A 22,682-nucleotide genomic window follows, 5' to 3' on the forward strand; every position below is an offset into this window, starting at 1 on the left:
TTAGACATTCCTGTGATAAAAATACAGTTGTAAAATGACTGTATTTACAAATAGATTTGGAATATATATGATATGGATAGGAATCAATTTAAAATATTTATGGCTAATGCCATAAAATGACTTCCAACAATAAAATAAGTCATCATAATTATAATATTATTAATAATGCATGTCAATATATATACAGAATACATGCATAACTCATTTTATTGTGCTTTACTTTATTGCACTTCACAGATGTTGTTTTTCGTTTTTTGTTGTTTTTTTACAAATGGAAAGTTTGTGGCAACTCTGCATCAAGCAAGTGTATTAGCACCAATATTCCAATAGCATTTGCTCAAGGCTTAACTGACTAAACCATCCAGGAGCCCTTGGATTATATTTTATATTGTCTGTTTAACTGGCTTTCTTTGACAATGTGCCAGCAGGAGGGAAGAGGGAACTGCCTCATGACTGCCACATGGAGAAAGCAGTACAGATTCCCGACTTGGTTTCTGTTGACACCTCTGGTTTTCAGTAGCTCTTTCAATGGTTGATTCATGAAGTGTCTTTTCATGTGGTTAATAGACATTCCTGAGTCATACCTTGTTCCTTTTATTTGTCTTGGACTCTTGGTTTTGGCTCAGGTCTTGATCTCAGGGTCCTGTGTTGGGCTCCATGTTCAAGATTCTCTCTCTCTCTCCCTCTGCTTCTCTCCCTCCACACACTCTCTCTGTCTCTCTAAAAAATAAAATAAAATCCAATGTCTTATAATATAAAAATGTTCATGTTTCAGATCTGTTAAAGACACCAGACACGAAGGTACAAATATTGTATAAGTACGTTTCCATGAAATGTCCCGATGGATGAAATCATAGAGGTAGGAAAGAAATTGTTGCATGAGGCTGGGGTTTGGAGGTGTTGACAGGAAATGAGGACTAACTACTAGGAGACACAAGATCTCTTTCTGGGGTAATGAAAATTTCCTAAAATTGATTGTGGTGTTGGTTGTACAATTCTATGAATATACTGTAATCATTGAATTGTACACTCATAATGGGTGAATGATATCGCTTCTAAACTATATCTCAATAAAACTGCTATAAAAATAAACAGCAACGGGAAAAAAAGTCAACTTATGTGACTATTAGTAGATATGAAATCAGGAGGTTAATCTATATAATTCACCCTCCAAGAGAGAGAAACCACATTTATTTAATAGGTATTAAGTTCTTTATGGCTAGACAAAAATATGTGAAGTTTAATGACTTTGAAAAAAATAAAGCTCTGAAAGATGCCTTTCTAAATCACTGTTTTGGAAATAAGTCTATAATTTCTATGGAATCAATGTGCATGCACTGTGATGGCCAAGGGAAAATTCTATGAAGAAGTAAGTTTTTAAAATGCCAATATTCTCTATGCAGAATAAAAACTGAATTTTTCCTTTTTCTACTCTATGGTTAATTGATTTCTATTATCTGAAGTTATAGAGCAATATATTGAGCTATGAATTATATAAATAGGCAGATCCCTCTGACCATGTCTTGCTATTCTTTCATGAATTATGCCATGTAAGTTTGTTGGGATTTAGAGATGATCATACAAAATATTTTAATCCTTATCATCAAGGAGACAATAAAGACTATAAATATAACAATAACTTCTACTCAAATATGACACAGTAAGGAATGGGAAGGCGTGCCTTAATAGTTCTAGGATGTATCACTCACACATCCTAGAAATTTGAATAGACTTCCTCGGGTAACATGACTTCTGGGACTTCTCTACCTCACAGCATTTCTATTCAGCTCTCCAATAGTTCCTTTTTCTCCAGGGAATTCTGAGATATATGTGGTACCGGTTGGCATTTCCCATAGCCTTCTTCTTTCCCAATGGTGCCCTTCTCTAATTAAGAAATCATAAGCAGATGCAATATGACATCTGGGAATATTATGATTATTGTGGGTTATTAAATATTTGATGAATCACAGATCATTCCTTACTCTAAATATATAAATATTTATCTAAATAAATACCTTAACTTTCATACCTAACCTTATCAATCTGTATTCTCTCTCATATTTTCAGGAGCTCTTTCTTTCAATGACACCTATAGGTTGATTAATAAAGTTTTTTATGAGGTTGATAGAATTATAACTTGTTCTTTTACTTGTGTAATCACTCTGGTGGGCAGCCTTTGGACGCTTACATGAATCAGGGCAATATTCAATATATTGCTAGGTGCTTTTCACATCTTAGCCTAAATAAATTGTACACTCTAAAATAACATAGTGGCCAACCTTCATAATGGCATGTGATGCTCTGCTTTTCGCCACTGTGTCATGCATGTAATGGGTCACTCAATAAATATTGGCTCTTCAAAAGTTATGGACTGTTGAGCTTCATGGCTTTCACCAGCTCCACAGTACAACAGTATCAGAGTAAATATATTCTTACGTCCTTAAGTTAATTTCCCAAATTGCTGAAGCTCAGAAGAAATTTCTGCAAAGCTTAAGGAGCAGAGGGTGATGGGAATAAATATACAGGTCTATGTTCTATCTCTTATGGTGTTCAGCAGAATTCTTACTACAAATCATTAGCAATAGCCTGCTTCTCCTTACCCTTCATTTCTCAAAGGTAGCTCTTAGAACAGAAATCATTTCTTGAAATAGAAACCACCTTGTTTGTTTATTTTTTGGATGTTTCTGACAACTTAATGATATTTCTTTCCTCGGGTAACATGACTTCTGGGACTTCTCTACCTCACAGCATTTCTATTCAGCTCTCCAATAGTTCCTTTTTCTCCAGGGAATTCTGAGATGTATGTGGTACCGGTTGGCATTTCCCATAGCCTTCTTCTTTCCCAATGGTGCCCTTCTCTAATTAAGAAATCATAAGCAGATGCAATTTGACATCTGGGAATATTATGATTATTGTGGGTTATTAAATATTTGATGAATCACAGATCATTCCTTACTCTAAATATATAAATATTTATCTAAATAAATACCTTAACTTTCATACCTAACCTTATCAATCTGTATTCTCTCTCATATTTTCAGGAGCTCTTTCTTTCAATGACAACCTATAGGTTGATTAATAAAGTTTTTTATGAGGTTGATAGAATTATAACTTGTTCTTTTTACTTGTGTAATCACTCTGGTGGGCAGCCTTTGGACGCTTACATGAATCAGGGCAATATTCAATATATTGCTCTTCTTTGGGGAGGTGCTTTTCACATCTTAGCCTAAATAAATTGTACACTCTAAAATAACATAGTGGCCAACCTTCATAATGGCATGTGATGCTCTGCTTTTCGCCACTGTGTCATGCATGTAATGGGTCACTCAATAAATATTGGCTCAACAAAAAGGGCTTCACTTTTTTTGTTGTTGTTGTTTTGTTTTGTTTTGTTTTAAAGTTATGGACTGTTGAGCTTCATGGCTTTCACCAGCTCCACAGTACAACAGTATCAGAGTAAATATATTCTTACGTCCTTAAGTTAATTTCCCAAATTGCTGAAGCTCAGAAGAAATTTCTGCAAAGCTTAAGGAGCAGAGGGTGATGGGAATAAATATTCCCCTTACAGGTCTATGTTTTTTTTGAGAGGAAAGAATATCTATCTCTTATGGTGTTCTCAGCAGAATTCTTACTACAAATCATTAGCAATAGATTTTTGGCATTTTTGGGAATTCTGCTTCTCCTTACCCTTCATTTCTCAAAGGTAGCCAAACATCTTAGAACAGAAATCATTTCTTGAAATAGAAACCACCTTGTTTGTTTATTTTTTGGATGTTTCTGACAACTTAATGATATTTCTTGTCCCTCCTCCAATTTATTACAGATTTATTCAGGCTTTGTCCTGCATTCTCTTTGTTATGGCGTTCTGTTTGAGTGTGAAATCACTCATATAAAGTGCCTGATTAGTTCATTACTGTGAGTCAATTTATTTATTTTTAATTAACTAATTTTATCTTCCTCAAATTCTTTTTTGGTGCAGACATACACAACTTTCACTATTTTATGAATCTGTTGTTCCTCCTCTTCTAATCTGACAGTCTGCCAAAGTGAAATTTGACTCTCTGTCATCTCCGGGATGACATCAGTGCAGCATAAAAATGACATTAAGAGACAATATAGGGTATTTCTTAAGGGCATGAGGTCCCAAGTATGAACTAGATCACCTGGTTTTGAAACCTAGTTCTAATACCTAATGCATTGGTGTGTGCTCTGACAAGTTAACCTCTCTGAATCACCATTTTATATTAAAAATTAAATTTTTTAATTTTTTAAAATTTAAATTTTAAAAATCTCAGATAGCTGTTGTGAGGAAGATTAATCCAGACGTGAAGGATGCCTGTCATATGGTACCCAAAAATGAGATATTATTACCTAGTAGTCTTTATGACCATCACAAAGATTCTTTTTAATACATCAACAGTTTGATAATATTTATACTTACACAACACTATATCATTTTTTTTCTTATTTTGAGAGTTTATTTTTTTAGGAAGTTTTAGGTTCACTGCAAATTTAAGAAGAAGGTAAAGAGATTTTCCATGTGTTCTCTGCCCCAACCAATGCATAGCCCCCACTTTTCATTATTCACATTCCCCACTAGAGTGGTAGATTTGTTACAATCGATGAACCTACACTGTTACATCATTTTCACTGAAACTCCATCATTTACATCAGTGTTCCTCCTCGGAGTTGTACTTCCTATTGCTTCGGACAAATATATAATGACTTGTGTCCACCATTTTCATTTCACACAAAGTATTTTAATACCCTAAAAATTTTCTTCGTTCCTCCATTCATCCCCTCCTCTTCTCTAACTGCTGCCAACCACTGGTCTTTGTATTATCCCCATAGTTTTTCCTTTTTCAGAGTGTAGCATAGTTGGAATTAGACTGTATGCACCATATCTTTTCATGGCTTGGTAGCTCCTTTCTTTTTACTGCTGAATACTATTTCATTGTCTGGATGTCTCCTAGTTTATTGACCCATACGCCAACTGAAGGGCATCTTGGTTACTTTGCATCATGCACTTTTAATATTATATTCAAATGAATTCCTTTTACTAAATGTTCATTGGCTAAACAGAGAATTTTATTGCATGATGGTGAACAAAGCAAATATTATGAATTATAAATAATGTTGGTAAAATCCCAGAACTATCAAGAATAAAAATAAGCAAAGGGGAAACAAAAAATAAAAAAGTACATGGGAAAATGTGGAGTGACATAGAGCACCTATGCACAAAAGGCAAGATCAGTATGTCTTTACCACGTATCAGTCCTCATTTGCCTTAGAAATGTGGCATAGTGCAGACAACAGGATTATTTTCCTTGGCTTCCCATAAGAAGGACAATCAATTGATGCAATTAAAAGATGACAGTCAATTAAAATGTAGTATACAATCAATATTGATAAATATTTGGAAACCTCAATCTGAGGAAAGAGAGGCAATGCAATTAATGCATTGTAAAATAGTTCTCTTACCCAAGATACAAAAACAACTGGGACATAATTTTTAAACACAGATAATTACTCATTTTTGAAAAGCTAAGGAAATATTATAATATCCCAAACCAAAGAACCAGTTATTAAAAAAGAACAAGATTACCTGGATGGCTCAATGGGTTAAGCATATGACTTTTTGTTTTGGCTCAGGTCATGATCTCATGGGTCATGAGATCAAGCCCCACATCTGCTTCCATGCTTAGTGGAGAGTCTGCTTGAAGATTCTCTCCCTCTGTTCCTCTGCCCTTCAAATAAATAAATAATTTTTTTTTTAAAGAAAGAGCAACTAGTTGAGGAAAAAGCACAAACTGGGGAGTCCTTAGAATATTACCCTAATTTGAATATCCTCTGATATCAACAAAATGGACTTTTTGGAGACAAACCAGATGCCAATCAGATTGCTGGATTACAAAGTATGTTCAGCCAATAGACTCATACATTGATGAGGAAAATATATGATCTCAATGCTTATAATAAGGGTGTTTGAACAAGCTAATATGACTTTAATCATTAGGTATCACAGAAACAACCAGTATTAACTATACTTCTAAGACATACCAGGAAGAGTATGAAGGCTAAAACAGAAGGAAAGGATTTACACATTCACACACACACATAAAAGGAGACTGCAATTTTATTCCAATAGGTGAGGAAAAACACCAGAATCCTTGACAGCTTTGTGTGTGTGTGTGTGTGTGTGTGTGTGTGTGTGGTGTGTGTGTGTGTGTGTGTATCCATCTAACACATTCCACTGTACTACAATATTTACTTGATTTATGTATTCCACCCACCTTTCTCTCTGAAGAAAGGCAATTCTTATAGAAAGGCATCTTTTTGCTATTTTGTTGACAAATCAATATACAGCAGTTAGAAGTACTTAGCATACATAAGACAATTTATAAATATATAATATGTGTTGAACTCATTTGTGTTTGCTATTTTCCTTGAAGGCACATGGAACAAAAATTCAAGTCCATAACCTAGTTTATAGGAATCATATTCAGACAGTGAATTTTAAGAAAAGATATTACATATTTTTTTCCACATCCTTTGTCTTGCATATTTTACATCTTTGTTCCTCAAGCTATAGATCAAGGGATTCAGCATGGGGATAACGAGGGTGTAAAATATGGACGCCACTTTATCAGTGTCAAAGGAATGACTGGACTCAGGTTGCACATACATAAATATCAAAGTCCCATAGAACACTGTGGCCACTGTCAGGTGGGAACCACAGGTGGAAAAAGCCTTGAGCCTACCCTCAGCTGAGTTCATCTTGATGATGGCTACTAGGATCAGTAGGTAAGACACAAGAACTACCAGAAGGGATGAAATCAAATCAAAACCAGCTAAGATAAGAATAATCATTTCAGTTTCATGTGTATTTGAGCAGAGCAAAGACAATAAGGGGAGACTGTCACAGTAGAAATGACTGATGACATTGTAGCCACAGAAGGATAAATTAAAAATCTTTATGGTGACTATAAGAGACACAAATGTGCTGTAGAGATAAGGGATTGCCACCAGCACCTGACACACCCTTTGTGACATGATGATGGGGTAGAGCAGAGGGTTGCAGATGGCCACGTAGCGGTCGTAGGACATAGCTGTTAGAATAAAAAGTTCACTAACAATGAACACAAGAAAGAAGGCTAGTTGTACAGCACAAAAATAATAAGAGATTGTATTTTGATCCACAACAAAATTTACTAACATTTTGGGTCCCACAGTTGTTGAATAACCAAGATCAGTGAAGGCCAGGTGTCTGAGGAAGAAGTACATGGGTGTTTGTAGTCTGGTGTCCACCTTGGTGAGGATGATCATGCCCAGATTGGCCACCACTGAGATCAAATAGATGATGAGGAAGAGCCCAAATAGTGGAGCCTGCAGCTCAGGTTTGTCTGTGATTCCCATGAGAATGAACTCATTGAGCACTGTTAGATTTTGAGTTTCCATGCAAGTTTATCAGGACACCTATTCTGGATAAAGACATCCACATGGTCAACAGATTTCATGTATTATCACCTGAATGATTTTTAGTATGCAAATCTAGTATAAATAAAATACATCCAAACTTTCCAATTTCAGATATTTGAACATAAACTCCTCTCCCACAAAGACTAATATCATAAACAAAAATAGTCAGTGGTTCTCAACTGGAAGTGATTTTACTAACCAGATAACACTTTATCAATGTCTAGAAGACATTTTAGTTGTTACAACCAGGAGGTGGGGTTCTACTGGTTTATGATGGTTAGAGGTCAGTTATGTTTCTAAACATCCTACCAGACCCAATATTCAGTCCAAAATATCAATCGTGCCAAGTTTGAGAAACCAAGATGGTATTGATAGATAAATAATCTAGACGAAGAGAGAGAGAGAGAGAAATGAATACATAGGTAGACACATCTATGTATGTAAATAAAGATACAGATATAGACATAAATATGTATATAGGAAAAATTTTTAAAAATCAAAACATTTAAAAATTTGGGTATAATACATAAACTATACTGTGTCATATCTTAAAGTTTTCTATTAGTCATTTGTGTAATTGCAATTACACAGTGACACTTATAAATTGCATTTAATAATATGACTTAATACATATTTCAATATATAATAAATTGTATTATACAATTATGTAATGACTACAAAAAAATTAAAGCCACAGAGTCCAAAAATATACACTACTTCAGCACATAGTCCTGTAAAATCTTTTACACCCACAGGTGATATAGACTGAAACAGTTGACACACCTGACAGATATTGCACAAGTGAATTAATAAGAAAACTATCACAGATTGCAGTTGAGAATCATTCATCTTTATTGCATAAATATATAAGATATATTTATGTAGATATAGTCTCTGTTATACCTTTATTTATGGCATATATGAGGGTCACTTTGGGCCAATAATTTACTTATCTGAATCTCTTTATTCTCATATACAAAACAATACTTCCTTACATAGGGCGATTAAGAGAGATGAATGAAGGTCAAATGATTCAGCATGCCTGGAAATCATGTATATAATGGATTTTTTGTTTTTGTTTTTTGGTTTAATGGTGATAGTAACTTAGCTCAATGCAGATTTATTTACATATTTGTATGTAAATTCTTACGGACTGTGACATAACTTCTTTATTCAGGTTATGATGATGAACAGGTAAGGAATAGGTCAAGTAAGATGGAATGCAACTTAATGCAGGTGCTACCCCTGACCCCTTTTCCATAACTAACTTGAACCATCAACATGCTATTCTTTTAATTATTTATCTTTTAATATTCTTAACTATTTTTTTTAAATACTATAAGTTTATTTGGATATGACTTTTCTTAGAACATTAATTTTCCCTAGGGGCATTTTCATTATAATTGACATGTACTAACGTGTATGTGACAAATCTAATACACTTCATCATGCAATAACCCAGGAGAGAATGAGGAAGTCTGGGCAAATTGGGAGAATGAGGGTGGCTCCATTGGTTAAGTGTTTGGATCAGAGGGTTCTGAGATCAAGCCCCCCGTCCAGCTCCTGGCTTAATGTGGAGTCTGGTTGTCCTTTTCCCCCTGCCCCTCCCCTAGCTCCTGCTCTCTCTCTCTCTCTCTCTCTCTCTCTCAAATAAATAAATAAAATATTTTAAGAAATTGGGAGAATGAGCAGTCACTGGCATTGCTTTCGTATGTATATGAATATGATAAAGATTCATTTAAAAATTCCTTTGGGTACTGTACTTTAAAAACCATTTAAAGTCACTATATTAGACAATACTATAGAGGTGAAATAAAATATACTAAAGATGAGATATTCATGGATTCTTGATATTACTTTAAATTCTTCTATACTTAAGGGCCACAGGAACTTCTCCAAACTATAATATAATACAGAATGCAGATATAGATTATGATCAAATAAAAATATATCTGACTATCCCTAATAATATACAGATTATACCACTAAGAAGCGGATGGCAGATTAAGGCAAGAGAATTATTAAATTTAAAATATCCAAGCATGAACCCTTCCTTAAGAAAAAAAGAAATAGAAGTGATACTGGTTACAATGAAAACTCATGGTTACATTAGGAGATAATAGGGACATTACAATATACTTACATTACATAGTCACAGCAGTCTCTGTGCCACAAAAAAATAGAAATATATAATTTAATATATTAAATATAAGAGTGATTACATAAAATTTTCATTTAACTCACTTAAAATACTGCTTCTAATGTTGTGACCTCCTGATCACCTACCCTGCCTTGATGCATGCAACTTTCTTATATTAGAAAGATGGAAAAGTGTATCAGTAGATAGTAATTTTAGAAAAGTATCTTCAGGGACACCTGGGTGGCTCAGCAGTTGAACGTCGGCCTTTAGCTCAGGGTGTGATCCCAGTTAGGGGATCAAGTCCCACACCAGGCTTCCTGTGAGGAGCCTGCTTCTCCCTCTGCCTATGTCTCTGCCTCTCTCTGTGTGTCTCTCATGAATAAATAAATAAAATATTTTTAAAGCTTGTCTTTAGCAAATGCAACAAGAAGTGGTATAAACCTTGTTTTCTGTTTTTTGGGTTTTTTTTTTTTTTTGCAAATATGAAAAGCTGCGAAAAATCATACTGATAAGTTCCAATTTTCCCGTTAGATAAGGAAAAGCAAACATCTATTTCTTTTTTCCTCTGAGCTTTAGAGTTCCAGGGAAGAACCAAATTGCTTTTTCACTGTTTAACATCTTTGTTGAAAATCAATTGTTATTTTTTTAAAGCTACATTCTTTTAGATAATTATATCTGCTTCTTATCGGATCCTAACTAAAATTGAAGAACATACTGAACACTGTACCATTACCATAAAACTGTGTACTTAAAATTCTGCTAATATCCAAATAATGCTTTTCACATCCTAGTGTGAAATAGAATTCCCCTTTTGTCTCAACAAGTGATCTGGAAAGAATCATACGTATATTTTTATTTAAATAATCATTAAATCTTAAATTATATTGAGAAGTTCACACAAAAAGAGCATGGAGTCACTAAATAACTAAGAATTTGGAAGGACATCAAAATGCAAGACTGAATACTGGCCACTTCTTAATTTTGCCAATTAAAAAAAATGAATATCTGTTTAGTTATGCTTCATTTGCTCTCAGTTTTGGCCTGCATTGGAGATGAAATTATTTATATAAAATGAATAGCTTGCAAGCAATAACATGATGATACTTCAAAGATGTTTTTGAATATTTAGTCTGTCGATCCAGATGAAAATAATAGAAAAAAAAAAAGGATAATGTGAATAGGAAAGGTTAGGTGTCCTATTCCTGCTGAGACATTATGGAGTAATAAAAAGGAACAAAACCAAACACTAAACACAAAAAAATACCCCAAAACTAAATCATAAATGGCAACTTTTTGCTAGAGGTTTGCAATTGAATTAAAGCAGAACTTTGCTTATGTCACTTGATCATTGTTGGTGTTGTAACATAAGATCACCCATGAAATATTCTATCATTTTACCTGTAATGAAGCCTGTCTTGACTCCCGCATGTGTTTCTTACATGGCATAGTGAGAACAATTTATGGATTTCTTTTCACCTTTTGAGACTCTCCCTGAGGAGATTCCAAGCAATTTGCTGATTATCCCTAAAGTATTTCGGAGCGTAACAAAATGTCTGGAGGTTGTGCTATAATTGTCCAAGAAAATTGCATTTACTGTCTTTTCTTTCATTTTTCTTTTTGACTTCCTGAATTCCTTCCTGACTTCCATCCTTACTCCCCTCCTCTCTTCCTCCTTCCCTCCTTCCTTGCCCCTCTTCCTCCCTCTGCTTTTTCTCCCTCTCTTCCTTACCCCCCTCTCTTCCTTCCTTCCTTCCTTCCTTTTTTCTTATTTTTTTTTCTCTTGGTTAACTTTCCTCTTGTAGCACAAGGGGCTCTTGATTAAAATATCCTATCTATAGGACACTCATCAAGAATCTGCATTTCCAAAGTGGTCTTCTCAAAGGAATGGTGTAGTGTAGAAGTGTTTAAACACTGTCCTATTACAGTATTTTAAACTTTTTAGGGAATTATAACACTACATTATGCAAATTCAAGGTGCTACTTCCTTGATTTGTTGCTCAAATTGTTTTTACTTTTCCTTCAGGGACAGAAGTTAGTTACTATCACTTTTCATTTCGTTCCTCATTATGCTACACTTTAAAATGTGTTTTATCTCTACTAGTTTCTTGAACTTTCATGTAAATTTCAGTATAAAGTTGCCTTTACAAAAATTTGCTGGGTTTGCACTAAATCTATAGATCAGTTCATAAAGAATTGATATTCTGAGTGTATTGAGTCTTTCAATGAACTCAATATGTTTATTAGTTTGTTCAGATCCTTTCTGATTTCTTCAATCACTATTTTGTACTTTTCTGCCTACAGTTCCTGTACATTATTTGCTTGCTTCTACCTACATATTTCAGTATATGTAGGGGATTATGAATTTTTAAAATTTCATTTCTATATGTATATATAGAACGATATTTGTTTGTTAATCATGTATCATGTCACCTTGCCAAACTCACATTTTTGTTTTACACTTTCGTTTTTCAGATTTGTGGAAATTTTCTATTAGATGACATATCACTTGCATGTAAGAATGGTGGCATTATTTTCTTCCCAAGTTGTACATATCTTATGTCCTTTTCTTGCACTTTCTGGGAAATCCTATTGGTCGGCTTTGTTTAACTATCGGTGATGTTGCATTTTTAGATTTTTTTGTAATGTAATTTTTTTTTTTTTTTAAACTGCAAGCTGCAATTTTATTAACACTATTTTTCTCTTAAACCAAGTTCATCATGCTGACATTCCCTGTGTTGGGAGGTACAGATACCATTAACCGTCTTCATTATTTGCATCACCAAGGAGTTCTTTCCCCATCTTGTTCTGAAGGATGAATAAAAGCTTGAGGTGTACGTTTCAGAAGATAAACTGCTGCGTGAAGACCCCCTATATTCACCCAGACAGTATGTATCTTCCGCCAAACATGTCCCATTCCAGATAATGCCTTGGCAAAGCATTTCTTGTCCTGAGTAAGTAGTGCAGCTCGGCCTGTCCCTGGTCTACAGACACGGCTCATCTCCCGTAGGCAAGCTGGATAAAGGTTCCAGTTTCTCTTTTTGGAGCCCATCCTTTTTCCAAATGGCATGTCTGTTACAATAATGTCCACAGAGCCAGTTCTCAATGGCAGATTGCAGATATCCCACTGAACAGCATCTATGGGCAAGCCCCAGGACACTTTGCCTTCTTTAATTTGGCTCTTGGTCAATAAAGATGAGATGTTATTTGCTGCTCTATTCACAGCCAACGGATTATTATCACCAGCAATATGATAACAGTTAGACCATTCAGTAGCCCCCTCTATTGGTATTGTTCCTGTTCCACACATTGGATCAACTATTATATCAGTAGGTTGAGGAGCACAGAGCCTGAGCATCCCATAGGCAAGAGTAGATCTAAGAGTTGTAGGTCCAAAATGTGTAATATTTCTTCGGTGGAGACTCTCTTCTGTCAATGCAATGCCCACAACAATTTCTTTATCATGGATGTTCAAAAGAACCTCCACATCAAAGTTGGTCATGTCAGCCTTCCACTTAAAGTAATCTTGAATAGCACCTCCAAAATCTCTTGCGGCCTCATTTGAGGAAAAGCAGTGTTTCTCTCCTGCCCTGTTGCACGTGACCCTAAACTTCAACAATTCAGGTTGAGTTTCTTCTTTTGAGCTTTCATCCTTCTCATCTTTACAAGATGCCAAATCATCACCTACTAATGTTGAGACCTCTTCTTTGATGGCTGGATTTTCATAATAGTCTAAGATATGGGAATCTAAGGTATTGTTAATGAATCCTTTTTTATCATCTCTCTCGTCTGTTTTGTCTCCTTGTCCATTATTAGTCTTCTCTTTACTTGAATTCTGATTTATCTTTTTGCGTTTTGTTTTTTTTTTCTTGAAGCTGGTATTAATTTTCCATACTTTTAAAGGGTCTGACCATGGAAGCTTCCCAGCCAATTCTTCAAAATCCTTTAGAACTTCTTCCTTTGTTTCTTTGAACGGGTAATCTTTAAATTCCTTAACGACCACAAATAAGTTATCAACTGATCTCAGACAATGAACCTGAGCCAGACTTTCCACTGAAATGTCAAAATATATCTTGCCCCGGTCTTTGCTGATTTTGCATGATGACCCCAATTTCTCTCTCACTTCATCTGCAGCTGTTTGCTCAAAACCAGTAGGCACAGTGGCTCCAATAGTGACTTGGAGGTGCTGAGACTCACTTCTGGGACCACTTCCTGTAACTGGTATAGACTTCTGGTGCTCATGAAGGCTCACATCCAGGAGTTGGTTAGTGGCTTCCTGAACATCAGACATGTTGGCAGTGCTTCCAAAATTCCTAATACAGTCCCGGCAGCCGGCGCAGACCCTTCCTGCTCCGGCACCCCGCCAGCCCCTGTAATGTAATTATAAATTAATTAGTCTTTTGTTGTTGTTGTTGTTGTTCTGGCATCCTTTACTCAGCAGAATTATTTTGAGATTATCCCCATTTTGGGATGTACCAATAATTCATTATTTTTCATTGCTAGTGGCATTCACTTCCTTGGATACCCTACAGTCCATTCTCAATTGGATGAATATTTCATTTGTTTCCAGTTTGGGGCCATCACAAATAAAACTTCAATAAAATTGAAGGGGAAGAAAAAAAAATCCTCGTTTACTGTCTTAATGTTTACACTTAGGCCTGCGATTTAAACTGACACAAGAGATTAACAGGACAAAAGCATATAGATTTTATTTTGTCATTTTTTACATATATGTGGGAGTCCTCCCAAGAACATGGACCCAAAGAATTGGCTAGGCCTAAGTGTTTATATACTAGGTTGAAGAAAGAGTGACAATTGTAGAAAAGTAACTAAAATATTTGGTGAAACTAAAGACAGATAAGAGTTATTTTAATAAGCTCTGTTTGTATAGGTTTCTTTTGGCTTAGTCTCAAATCTATGGTGCTGAGAATTTTTTTTTTCCTTCTGATAAGGAGGGCTTTTTTAAGATGGCAATTTAGTTTTCTTTCTTTTTAAAAAATAATATTTTATTTATTTATTTGAGAGAGAGAGAGAGTACACATAGCAGGGGGACGGGCAGAGGGAGGGGGAGAAGCAGACTCCCCATTGAGCAGAGGGCTTGATCCCAGGACCCTGGGATGATGATCTGAGCTGAAGGCAGGCACTTAACCAATGAGCCACCCAGGCACACCGTAATTTCATTTTCTGTCAATGAGCCACCCAGGTGCACCTTATTTTAGTTTTTAATACGGTGATTTTATTTTTAAATGTTAAATCATCTGTATGTTTCTGGGGCAAGCCTAATATGGTGCATCATTGCTTTTACATACTGCTAGATTCCATTTTTTAAATTCTTATTACAATTTTTGAGTAAGCGTTCATGACTGATATTTATTTCTCTGTTGTTTACTTATGATGCTTTTGCATTTGATATTGGGGGAAGTGCCACTCAGTGTTGAGTATTTACTTCAATTAAATTGAATTGAGTATTTAATTCAATATTCTGGAAGAAAATGTATATAACTCATTTTCCCAGAAACTTAGTGGAATTCCTCAGTCAAGACCCCTAGGCTTGAGTTTTGGATTAGTGAGAGTTATTTACATATATATTGCCATAGTGAGATCCTTTTCATCTGGGATTTTTTAATACAGTATTTCTTAGCATCCGTATACATAAAAATATATAATGCATTCATTCTTAATATCCTAACCTAAAACATGTATTGTTTATAGATACCTTTAATGTCTCTAAATTTTTTGTACTTTTTGTGTTCTCAATTTTGTTAATCTTCTCAAATTATCATTGCATAGTATATGAAATTTGGAAATTCCTTATAATATCACATAAAAATTTCAGTTATGCACCAATTTTTAATTTTTAAAAACTTTTCCATTTTATGGAAATATATTGAACTTTCTGAAATAAGTTATTGTTGTACTTAATATTGAAATAGAGACTGACTTTATATATATATATATATATTTATATATATAAATTAATAAAATACATTATCACAATTTGTAAATCTCAATATATTTTATTCTCTTTCTGGTTTATCATTTGAGGGACTATGAAAGGTACAAGATTTTTTTAACAAGATTTATTTCATTTTACTTATTTATTTTAAAGATTTTATTTATTTATTCATGATATTTATTAATGATAGAGAAAGACAGAGAGAAAGAGAGAGAGAGAGAGAGAGAGAGAGAGGCAGAGACACAGAGAGAACCAGGTTCCATGCCAGGAGCCTGATTCAGGACTCGATCCTGAGACTCCAGGATCATGCCCTGGACCAAAGGCAGTCACTAAACTACTGAGCCAACCAGGGAACCCTAACAAGATTTATTTTAGAAGTGGGATAGTCAGTTATGTTGTTATTTTATATTTTTCAAATCCAGATATTGGAGACTTTTATTTTCTCCTATTACAAAAGTCATAATTATTCACTGAAGATAATTTGGGGAAGTATGTAACCAAAACTATTATTTTAGACACTTTCATAACTTTAGCAGCCACCAAGAACTAGTGTTTGCTCCTAGAAAGCAAATATTTTCTTATATTTATAGTTGCAAAGTTCATAGTACATATTTTTTCTCAATAATTAAAAAATTAATGATATAAACTCTTTAGTAAGAATTATCCTTATATAGAAATATACATATGATGGGTTTTTTTATTCCAATGAATAAGTTTTATTCAAATTTTACTGACTAAATTTTATTCCATGATAGAGGCAGAGAAACAGCCCAGTATATCTGTGATGTAAATAATAACAAAATATGCTAAAAATAAACAAAACGTTCAAAATTTAGAAGAGTTAGAAGGAAGTTTTCCAGAAGCTTTAACATAATATTCTATAAGTTGTAGCATATTTTACTAAACTTTTACTAGAAATATAGTATAGCTCAAATTATGGGATTATCTCCTTTTGCTTCTTAGCAAAGATTATCAAATCCATGCAGTGAAATAATGGACCCTAATAGAAATCTTTTACATATTTTTATGAACCAATATTGAAAAAAGTCACCCCCCCAAAAAAAGGCAACAAACCAAATTTAACATAGAATAGACCTCTTTTTCAAAGATAAGAAACCAATTAGAAAACTAATTTTAATGAGTATTCTTATTTTTCAGAAATAAAAAGTGTACCCATCGCATTAGACAAAAGCAAGCAGTTAGAAATAAAGACCCCAACAAAACATAAAATCAAAAATCAAATATTGGAAGCTTCTTTTGGAGACCTCAAGAAATTTATCTTTTTTTCTCCCAGCTTTATTGGGGTATTAATGACACATAACAAGTATAAAGTGTACAATGTGTTGATTTGATACACTTATGTACTGCAATATGATTACACTTTAGCATTAGCTAATGTCTCCATCATGTTTCATAAGTACCATTTTTTTTGTGATGAGAACATATAAGATTTACTGTCTTAGCAACTTTAAAGTATATAATGGAAGTACTGTTAACTATAATCAAGAAAATCTCTCTTAATTTGTATTTCCCCTGGTATAGGGAAATGGACTGATTAAGACAAAAGAGATGTTACACCGATCTTGTAAGTTACTGAATTGCTAAATATGTTGAGTTAATAGGCTTTCTAGGGCTCCAATATGGAAGCAACTCACTGATGAGAAGAGCTGCACCCTGAGATCACCCACAGGTTACTAGAGTATTTGAGCAAATTCACATGACAGATGATTTCCAACCATAGTGCTACAGTGAGCCTCCTTGAAATCACACTCAGTTTGATTTCAACATATTCCAATAAGAAGAGTACAAAGGCTAAAAGTGAAAAATGAGCTCACAGAAATACTTACACACAGGCACAAATACACAAACAGACACTGGGAGATTTAATCTATTAATTGAGAATAACATAAGAATCATTTGAACTCTCCTTTTGTGCCTTCTATTCTTCTTCATGCCCCTTAGTAAGAGTCTTAGTAGTAAGACTCTCCTACTTACTCTTATGGTTTATGGTGTCTTAACCAATTCTACTGTCCTATAAATTGTACCTAATTATTATTATTTTTATAATATATCTCCTCCCCTCAAAAAAAAAGGAAAATATTTTTCCTGTTTTGTATAGTAATGTATTTACAGCACATAAAACTGTGACTGGCACTTAGATAACCTCTAAGTGTATGTTGAACTCACTTGTGTTTGCTATTATTCCTTCTAGAGACATACAGAACAAATTTTGAAGCCCATAACCTAATTTTGGGGGATCATATTGTATGTCAGCTTTAAGAAAAATTATTGCATAGTTTTTTCCACATTGTTTGCACTGCATATTTTACATCTTTGTTCCTCAAGCTATAGATCAAGGGATTCAGCATGGGGATAACGAGGGTGTAAAATATGGACGCCACTTTATCAGTGTCAAAGGAATGGCTGGACTCAGGTTGCAGATACATAAATATCAAAGTCCCATAGAACACTGTGGCCACTGTCAGGTGGGATCCACAGGTGGAAAAAGCCTTGAGCCTACCCTCAGCTGAGCTCATCCTGATGATGGCTACTAGGATGAGTAGGTAAGACACAAGAACTACCAGAAGGGATGAAATCAAATCAAAACCAGCTAAGATAAGAATAATCATTTCAGTTTCATGTGAATTTGAGCAGAGCAAAGATAACAAGGGGAGACAGTCACAGTAGAAATGATTGACAACATTGTAGCCACAGAAGAATGAACTAAAAATCTTTATGGTGACTAGAAGAGACACAAATGTGCTGTAGAGATAAGGGATTGCCACCAGCACCTGACACACCCTCTGTGACATGATGACGGGGTAGAGCAGAGGGTTGCAGATGGCCACGTAACGGTCGTAGGACATAGCTGTTAGAATGAAAAGTTCACTTATGATAAACACAAGAAAGAAAGCTAGTTGCATAGCACAAAAATAATAGGAGATTGTATTTTGATCCACAATAAAATTTACTAACATTTTGAGTCCCACGGTTGTTAAATAACCAAGGTCAGTAAAAGCCAGGTGTTTGAGGAAGAAGTACATGGGTGTTTGTAGTCTGGCATCCACTTTGGTGAGGATGATCATGCCCAGGTTGCCCACCACGGAGATCAAATAGATGATAAAGAAGAGCCCAAATAATGGAGCCTGCAGCTCAGGACGATGTGTGATTCCCATGAGAATGAATTCATTGAGCATGGTCAGATTGTGTTTTTCCATCCAGGTTTATTTAAAAATCTATTCTGGATAGATACATCATCATAATCAATAGATTTCATGCATTAAATGCTGGGAAATGTTTAGTATGGCAAACTAGTATAAATAAGATACATCCAAGCTTTCCTTTTAAGGATATTTGAAGACAAACTCATTTCCATCAAAAACTACTATACATACATAGGGAAAGAAAGAGAAATGGAAGTAGATGAATAGTTCTCAATTGGAGCCATTTTAGCCCAGAAAGAATATTCTTCAATGTCTGAAGACACTCTGGTTATCACACCTGGGAGTTGGGATGCTACTGACTTCTAATGGTTAGACACTTGTTAAGCTGCTAAATATTTTACTGTATCCAGTACAAATAATTACAGTACAATAATTTTACAGTACAAATATTTTACTATATCCAGTACAAATAATTCCAGTACAATTATTTGTACTGGATATATTACTATATTTATACTCTCTCTCTCTATGTACTAGTAATTATAAAATATATTTACTATTTCCAGTACAATATTCATCCAAGACCAGCAATAGTAACAAAGTTAAGAACCTCTGATGATGTAGTTAGATAGATGATAGATAGATAGATAGATAGATAGATAGATAGATAGATGATAGATAGGGATGTTAAAGAGAAAAATAAAAAACAAGTAAAAAATTTAGGACTTATATATAAGGGTGATCATTTTACTATTCTTTGTTTCAATTAAAAAAACTTTATTGAGTACCTATTAAAATTATAGAATCTCCGATTTTAAAGAAGTTTATAATCTAAAACATTTTATCTATTTGAAATTTTTATGTACTTCAAATTGTATTTTAATTTATTTTTTGATTATTTTGTTTTCTTTAAATTTGTAGAACAGATATATACTACATCAAAAAAAGTTAAACATACATGATGAGCTGAATACTTGGTGCCATACTATATGTTGGCAAATTGCAATTAAATAAAATTTAAAAAAACAAAAATGTTAAACAATACGATAATATACCTAACAACAATGAATATATCTATACATTTCCCATCTAACCACATTCTATCATTTACGTGGCACAATCACAAAATAACATTTGTAAAATACATTAGTCATATGACCTAATGCATATGTTAATTATATAATAATTTTAAACCGCAAATTCCCCAAATGCACAAAACCTACTCCTCAAAACATGGTCCTATGAAAGATATTATGCCTGGAATGTTAGCATATTTGACAGATATTTGACAGGTGTATGACTCAGAAAAGTATAATAGATCATAGTGGGAGTTATTTATATGGTGAACCATACCAGAAGATACAGTTTCTACTATATCCTAATTTATAGTATATACAAAGGATTAATTTGGGCAAAAAGTGAAAGCTATCTAAAACTCTTTATTCTCATTTGTAAAACTGACATTTCTCTGAAGAGTTTTGGGGTAGGATAAATGAGGATTCAATAACTCAATGTGTTTATGTTACCTGGAAAGAGTTCTCAAAAATCAATGAGGTGAAGGAAGATAAAAGCATTTCCTCTCACCAGCTTTGGAGTTCTACGAAAAGAATCAAGGGGCTTGATCTAAGGACTTTGTGGGCTTTTGTTTGTTTGCTTGCTTGCTTATTTTTTAATAGTGATAATAACTTATCAGAAATGCTTCTGCTTTCTTTACTTACATACTTGTGCATTCTCTGGCCAGTGACTTAAGTTCTTTGTAGGGGCTCTAGTATAAATAAGTGAGGAACTGTTAAACAGGATGTGACATTTGCAACTCATCCCAGTTCCTACCCCACTGGCTATTCCATGACTAAATTTGAACAAGAATGTTGCTACTCTTTGGATTACTTATCTTCCAATTTTATTATTTATTTTAACAATGTTTTAATATAAGCTATTTTAATATAGATTTACTTAAAATACTATTCTTCCCCTTGTGGCATTTTCATTAAAATAGAGATATACTAACTTGTATGTAACAAATCATACGCACTTTATCAAGCAAGAAACTACAGGAATGTGGTGAAATTGGGGGGTAAAAAGACTACCGGCAGAGGTTTCATGCAATGAAGTTTCATAAAAATTCCCTTTGAATTAAAAGACATAATACTTTAAAGAAAAAAGAGAAAGTTGACAGTCACTGTGATACACCATACCATAGAGATAAAATAAAATACACTAAAGATGAGATATATGTAAATCCCTGGATGCACTTTGACATTCCATATATGAAGCCCACAGGAATCCATTCAAACTATAATATAGCACATAATGGCGATAAAAATATATGTAACAACAGAAAATGTATGTAATACCCTAAAAACCCATAGATAAAAAATTATGCCAGAGTAGGAGGTGGATGGCATTTTAAGGTAAGAGAACTATTTTTTTCTAAAGGTTTTATTTATTTATTCACTAGAGACACACACACAGCGAGAGAGAGAGAGAGAGGCAGAGACAGAGGCAGAGGGAGAAGCAGGGAGGCCATGCGGGACTCGGTCCTGAATCTCCAGGATCACGTCCTGGGCCAAAGGCGGCACTAAAACCGCTGAGCCACCCGGGCCGCACACTATTTTTGGTTTAAAAAATTATGAATATCAATGCTTTTGTTTCCAAAAAAAAAAAAAAAGGGGAAATGTACTGCCTGCAATGAAATTATAAGTCAGAAGTCTCTGAATGAGATATATATAAGCAGGCAAAAACATACAATTCCACAACATTAAATAAAAAGTAATTATGTGTAATTTCCACTTAACTTACTTATAAATTTGCTTATGTTTGTGACCTTTGGATATTCTATATGCCTGTGAGACATACACCTTTCTTATATTAGAAATATGCTAATGTGTGTCAGTAGATAATAATAGAGAAATATTTAGTAAATACAATCAAAAAGCAGTATAAATGTTGGGTTTTGCTTGTTTCATTTTTTTTTCATTTGTTTTGTTTTTCTTTACAATCATGGAAGGCTAAAAGATAAATAGTGCTTTTTTGAAATAAAGATTACTAGTAATTTTTTATTTATTTAATTTTTAAGTTTTTACTTTTTTTTAAGGAAGAGAGAGACAGTTGAGATAGGGGTAGAGTGAAAGGGAGAGAGATGTGGGGCTTGATCTCAGGACCCTAAAATCATGACCTGAGCCTAAATCAAAAGTCAGATGCTTAACCAAATGAGCCACCCATGGGTCTCTAAATTGCATTTAAAACATTTTTTTACTTAAATTAAATCTAATTAACATATAGTGTATTATTAGTTTCAGAGGTAGAGTTTAGAGATTCGTCCGTTGCATGTAACACCCAGTGCTTTCCATCAAGTGCCCTCCTTCATGTCCATCGCCCAGTTACCCCGCCCCTGCCCACCTTCCCTCCAGCAACCATCAGTTTGTTTCCTAGACATAAGAGTCTCATGGTTTGTCACCCTCTCCATTTTCCTTTTATTTTATATTTCCTTCCCTTCTCCTATGGTCATCTGTTTTGTTTCTTAAATTCCACATATGAGTGAAATCATATTTGTCTTTCTCTGACTTTTAAATAGCATTTTTTTAAGTACCAATTTTTCTATGAGGTGAAGAAAGTTAAAAGCATTTCCCCTCACCAGCTTTGGAGTTCTACGAAAAGAATCAAATTGCTGTTTCATAGTTTACTATCACTATTGAATATTTGATATTTATTTTTTTAAAGCTACATTCTTTGACATAATTATACCTGCTTTCAGTCAGGTCCCGCTGGAAAGAACATCGTGAACATCCTTCCATTACTGTAAAACTTGGTACTTAAAGGTTTCCTAATATCTAAGTCATGCTTTGCACACACAACTCATTGTGAGTTGGCAACCCCTTCTTTCCTTAAAAAGATATCAAGTGATAATTATATTCATGCATTTATTTAAATAATCTTAAGTCCAAAA

At 34.1% G+C, this 22,682-nt stretch overlaps 3 protein-coding genes across 4 annotated transcripts; all 3 read right to left on the bottom strand.

Annotated features, from left to right (window-relative positions):
• Positions 1-6,516: 6,516 nt before the first annotated feature.
• LOC112663671 (olfactory receptor 8K3-like) lies at positions 6,517-7,458 on the bottom strand. The gene has a single exon (XM_025452744.3). The coding sequence runs from the start codon at positions 7,456-7,458 to the stop codon at positions 6,517-6,519; it is 942 nt and encodes a 313-aa protein (XP_025308529.3).
• Positions 7,459-12,274: 4,816 nt separating this feature from the next.
• Positions 12,275-13,982, bottom strand: LOC125752940 (tRNA (guanine(6)-N2)-methyltransferase THUMP3-like). 2 transcript variants are annotated; one of them, XM_049096615.1, is made up of 2 exons: positions 13,814-13,971; positions 12,275-13,652 (listed from the first exon to the last, which is right to left on the bottom strand). In XM_049096615.1, the coding sequence occupies exons 1-2, from the start codon at positions 13,856-13,858 to the stop codon at positions 12,396-12,398; spliced, it is 1,302 nt and encodes a 433-aa protein (XP_048952572.1). In that variant the 5' UTR covers positions 13,859-13,971; the 3' UTR covers positions 12,275-12,395. The 2 variants fall into 2 exon arrangements, with proteins under 2 accessions (XP_048952572.1, XP_048952571.1); XM_049096614.1 differs by having other exon boundaries at positions 12,276-13,982.
• A 3,866-nt stretch (positions 13,983-17,848) lies between these two features.
• On the bottom strand, positions 17,849-18,790 carry LOC112663670 (olfactory receptor 8K3-like). The gene has a single exon (XM_025452743.3). It carries the CDS (start codon positions 18,788-18,790, stop codon positions 17,849-17,851), a length of 942 nt encoding a protein of 313 aa, XP_025308528.3.
• Between the last annotated feature and the right edge of the window lie 3,892 nt (positions 18,791-22,682).

This window comes from Canis lupus, chromosome 18 (assembly GCF_003254725.2).
Source record: "Canis lupus dingo isolate Sandy chromosome 18, ASM325472v2, whole genome shotgun sequence".
Taxonomy (NCBI): Eukaryota; Metazoa; Chordata; class Mammalia; order Carnivora; family Canidae; genus Canis; species Canis lupus.